Source organism: Acanthisitta chloris, unplaced genomic scaffold (genome assembly GCF_000695815.1).
Source record: "Acanthisitta chloris isolate BGI_N310 unplaced genomic scaffold, ASM69581v1 Scaffold40255, whole genome shotgun sequence".
Classification (NCBI taxonomy): domain Eukaryota; kingdom Metazoa; phylum Chordata; class Aves; order Passeriformes; family Acanthisittidae; genus Acanthisitta; species Acanthisitta chloris.
The window spans coordinates 1-5248 of NW_008674946.1; the positions used below are offsets into that span (position 1 = coordinate 1).

The 5248-nt window shown below is 57.3% G+C and overlaps 1 protein-coding gene across 1 annotated transcript; it reads right to left on the reverse strand.

The window, feature by feature from the left end:
- Positions 1–2155: 2155 nt before the first annotated feature.
- GM2A (GM2 ganglioside activator) lies at positions 2156–3633 on the reverse strand. Its single transcript, XM_009075526.1, has 3 exons — positions 3477–3633; positions 2427–2609; positions 2156–2311 (listed from the first exon to the last, which is right to left on the reverse strand). Exons 1-3 carry the CDS (start codon positions 3492–3494, stop codon positions 2156–2158), a joined length of 357 nt encoding a protein of 118 aa, XP_009073774.1. The 5' UTR covers positions 3495–3633.
- Positions 3634–5248: the final 1615 nt, after the last annotated feature.

The following is a 5248-nucleotide window of genomic DNA, read 5'->3' on the forward strand; positions in this document are numbered from 1 at the left end:
ATGGGAACGGGTCCTGCGGGAGAGGGATGAGACCCCAAACTCTTCCCGGGCGGGCAGAGAGAGGAGCATCCCCCGCAGCGAGGACGGTCACGGAATCCCAGAGCGTTGGGACGGACCCAGGAGGAGTAAATAATCGCAGAGTATTCAGAACTCACAAGGGTCATCCACTGCAATTCTTGGCCCTGCACAGAGCATCCCCAAGAATCACACCCTGTGCCTGAGAGCGTTGCCCAAAATCTCCTTGAGCTCTGGCAGCCTTGGTGCTGTGACCACTTCCCTAGAGAGTCTGTTCCAGTGCCCAACCACCCTCTGAATGAAGAATCTTTTTTCCATTATCCAAATTAAACCTATCCTGTTGCCCCGGGAGGTAGTAGATACCCCAACCCTGGCAGCATTCAAAGCTAGGTTGGATAAAGCCTTGAGCAACCTGGTCTGGTGGAGAGGTGCCCTTGCCCATGCATGGAACAAGATGATCTATAAGGCCCATTCTAACCCCTAAAACTCTATGATTCATTCCCTCAGGATGTTCCTTCAGTAAGGACTGCAGAGCCATGCAGGCTGGCAGGTTATAGATGGCCACGAGTGACACTGAGAGTCCCAGTAGGCCCAGAACCCAGGGCTGTGCCCCTGTGTTTCCATGTCTGAAAGCAGTACTGGCAGACCCTGCCCTGCACAGGAGCTGGTCTCAGAGCTGCTCACACTCAACTGCTCTGTCCACAGCATTCTCCACTGCTGCCTCCATCCCAACCCCACCACCTTCACCTCCCCCAGCTCACACCCAGGTCCACATTATTCTAAGGGAAACAAATGTCACCCCCACATCACCCCCAGCACCAAGAGGCACCAGCACCATTTCCTGGTAAAAAGATTTATTAAGAATCTGCAGTACCTGCCAAAAGGAGGCTGCTGCCCTGGCACAGGCGCTGGCGGGGAGTGGGGACAGAGGGTTAGTGCTTCTCCAGGCAAAGCCACGGGATGAAACGAAGCGAGTGGAGGGCACAGAGAGGCAATGGGAGCACATTTGTGTGGCAGAGGACTCCCCGCAGCAGTTAAGGCATATAAAGTGCTTGTAGAAGACCAGCCCTATGGAGGGGCTGAACAACATGAGCAGGCAGGGACAGCAAAGGATGTGGGTGGCTGGTGGGTCACCTGCACCTCTGCCCTCCAAGCATCTGGTGTAGGGGGATGATGTCAGATTCATGCCCTGCCCGAAGCTACAGGCAGGAAGGATGCTGCCTGCCCATGCTGTGGTCCCCAACCACAGGCAGGAGGCCCCCAAACAGGATCCTGCCTGCTGGTCTTCATAGTCATCTCCCAGTTATCCCATGTTTGGGGTGTTGCTCCACACTGCGGTGCCTCTGTCAGTACATGGGAAGGATGGTCCCAATGCAGCATCCTGCCTTGTCTCTGTCCCAGTGGCAAAATGAGATGAGTGGGATTGGTCCTCATCCAGGCTGTGCCCCAGCAGCCCATCACAGTTGTGTCCCCCTCCAGAGCAAGGCAGCCACCAGCCAGGCATCTCTTCTGCTGCTGGGAGCATCACCAGCTGCTTGGTCCCTCGTGAGTGGGAACGTCCATGTGGGGCTCAGGTGGTTTCAGTCCTCTTGTGTTCTTGATGTTTGCTGCAGGAGAGGTGCAGGGAGGTGCCCTTGCAAACGCCTTATGTCACCAAGCTGGTCCCACATGCAGGACAGGGATGTACCAAAGGTAGACTCACAGCTGCTGTGGTGGGACAGGGTCCCAGCACTCCCAAACACTCCCTCCTCCCCATGGACTGCTCCAAGAAATACTGCTTTTCCCTGGAATGTTTTTGTCTAAAATTGCCCTGACAGGATTAAGGGGGGGAGAAAAAAGAGAAACTGGGTATAAAATAACTACCACCTGATCATGCCGAGAGGCCAGGATCAGGCTCCAAGGCCACCCTGTCCAGGCAGGGAACACCTTGGTGATGGGTTTGGGGACAGCAGGACAGCCAGAGGGGCCTTTCTGGGTGTAGCAGGGGAGGGGGCACCAAGCTGGGAAACAGAGGCTACCTCCTTCTGACAGCAAGAGGCATCAACCTCACAGGGATGGGTTGGGACATGATGGGGTGCAACTGGTTGGGAGGGGACATGGGACCAAGTTGGTGGGGAGAAGAGGGGTGGTGTCCCACCCCTCAATGGGACCGCAGGGAGAAGGCCAGCTTGACACAGCCCAGCTCCTCCCCACCATTGCTGACAACCGCCCGGACGCGGTAGTTGCCGTTGGTCATCCAGGAAGGCAGTTCCACATCAGGCAGGTCAAAGTCACTGGCTGGCAGGGAGTAGAAGCCCTGCAGAGAGAGGGGACATGTAGGCAAGAGGTCAGCCAAACCCCTCCAGCCCCATGCCAAAGAGCACAGTGGTACCCATCAGCACTGCCAGCATCACCCCAGGGTTCAGACATACCGCTTTGAAGGGGCAGTGGCAGGGGATGCCATAGGTGAGCAGGGGCTCAGGGCAGGTCGTGCCAGGTGGGATGAGGTTGTCGAGGATGGTGCAGACATCATTGTAGGTGCAGCTGCCCAGCTCGTCGATGCAGGGCAGCTGGATCCAGAGGTCACCCAATGCCTTCTCTACCACCAGCACTGCCTGGAGAGAAGTTGTTCAGCACCAGTACAACCAGCACAGACACACACAGCTCCTCCAGCCTGTTCCACACCTTCTCAGCAGCCAACACCCTCAGCTCCTGATCATGCAATCTTGCAATCTTTGGGGTGTCCACGGGTCACTGCACACCCTCCTATCTCCCTCTCCTGCTTTCAGTTCCTCTCAGCCTACAGGTTTCTCTTCCTCTGACCTCAGCTTGGCCCCATGAGCAAACACCTCCCAGCATATCCCCACAATCCCACTCCTTCCCCTCTCTGTGCCCTGTCCCAAAACAGGGTGCTCCCATCCCTCACCTCTGTCTCCACACACCCCCTGCAGACTTCCCTCAGCCCCAGGCCCAAACAGGCACCATGGCATTGCTCAGGAAAGCCCATGCACCCTGGACAAAGAGACATGTTCTGTCTCATTCCAAAACTTCCAAAAAAGTGTGTAGGACAGCTGGGCTGGCCCAGGCCTCCCTCAGTGGTGCCATGGCATATCCTTGGAGGGAGCAGCCAAGTCTGGCTGCTGACAAACGAGCACTGCAGTGCCTGTCAGGAGCACCCATGGATCTTGGGTTTCATTTCCCTCCCTGAGCTATTACATTCCTGGGACACAAGACCGCTCAGGTGGTTTCTCTCACTGGGACAAGGTCGAGACACTCCCACGGGGTTGTCTGTTCCCAACACAGATCTCCCCATGCCCACTGACCTCTTCTGGCTTACAGAGCCCACTGCCCTCTGCCCCACACTGTGCCTCACTCCCCAAGGGCTGCTCATTCCTGTACCCACTGATGGGCATTTCCGAGCTGCCAGTGGTTTTGGGAAGCTCTGCCCTCCCTCATCACACGGAGGTGTGCCTGGCACTTACCTTCAGAGGGGAAGCCATGGTCTTGCCATTGTTGACAGCTGCACTGACACGCAGACTCCCTGGGATGCTGATGGGGTCGGGTGCCACAGAGAGGCTCTGCAGCACCACAGGGTCCCTCTTGTCACCACAGTTCTCCCAGGCAAAGCCACCAACCTGCAGCACCAAGGGACAGGAGGAGTTAGAGCCAAGGCAAGTCTTGCCATGAGTTTGCGGAAGGCTTCTCCAGTGCTGGTCTCCTGACCCCACCCACAAACCGCCAGAAAATGACCTTCAGCCCCCCTTCAACTGCCAAATAAATATTTCCCTCTGCATTTCTCGAACTTCCAACTCTTCGAGCCTGAGGGCATTGCAAAAACCCTCTGACTACACCTCTGCATGTACTTTACATGCAGTTTCCAAACTTGCCTCAACTCTGCCTCCAAACACTTCACATATGAATAAGCATCCTTTGCCAACAGCCCTGAGCAAGGTGTGTGGGGACTGGAGCCAAGGTGAGAGCAAGCTGACACCAGGGCAGGGCAGCAACAGTGGCACTGGCCAGGGAGATGCTGGGGGGGAGAGGGAAGAGGGATGCCCTTGGAGGGGCTGTGGGGTTGGCACAGTCTCCCACGTCGTCCAGGACCAGCCTGACTGTTGTAAGCCCTCATCCACTGGCTCCAGCCACCCGTTCCCGCACAGGTGTGGGAATTGCACTCACACACTGCATTTTAAACATGGTTTAACACTGATGCTTGGGGGACAGATGAGCCAGGCTCATCCCCTGCCTGATACACCTCAGAGGTCTCATCCTGAGCTGGTTCAGTACAAGTGAACCAGAGAAGCAGCACTGTCTATAGGATAATGAAAAACTACATACAAGGGGATGTCACCTGAATGGGGGACATTGGCTTGTGTGCCCTGTCTGGGCTAGGAGCCATGCTGGGAGATCTCCCTTGTTTCCTACGAGTCCCACCAGCCTCCGCAACCACCACCCAAATTCAAAGGTGGAGGGACAGGAGCACTTGATGTAACAAGCACCCCTGAGCCTGCCGAGGCCAGCGGCGAGAGCACAGACCCAGCTCCCTCCCCGAGCAGGTTTGGCTGGAGCAGCCCATGTCCCCATGCCACGGCGTGGGGCTCTCCCTGCCTGCTGACAGCCGCAGAACCGGTGGAGGCTGTATTCCTGGTGCCAGGGAGCAGCCCCAGCGGGCACAGCACAGCCCACGCAGGTGAGCAGCTCATCCCTGCGCGCCAGCCAGGGGAGCCCAGGGCAGGACACGGCGCTCGGGGCAAGCTGAGTCACAGGACAGGCTGCACCCCGACACTGAGCAAGAGCTGGGAGCCCCCAGCCCGTGAGTCTGCAGGCAAAGAAGCTCCAAGGAGCTAAGATCAGCCTGTGGCTGCAGATTAGTGCCCACCGAGCCCATGCCAGCTTCCCAACCGTCTCCCCCTGCCCTGGGGCAACAGCAGCGTTCCTGGAAAATAAATTGAGATAGTTCTCTCTGGCCCTCGTGATAGTCACACATGGTAATCAGCTGTATCTTAATCAGCGCGTGTTGATGAGCCCGGCCCAGCGCTGCGTGGGAACAGGGAGGCAGAGCCTGGGTTGGAAAAAGCTCATGGAGAAGAGGAATGAGAGCCGGGAGACGTTCAGCCGAAGGACGAGGCCGCTGCGCTTCTAGCTTCGGAAATGTTTGTAAACACTGAATCCCTCCTGCTCCGAGCTCAGCCCCAACCTCCAGCCGCGCTGCCCAGCGCGGGGTGCGCGATCTCCGGGGCTCGGTGGGACCGCA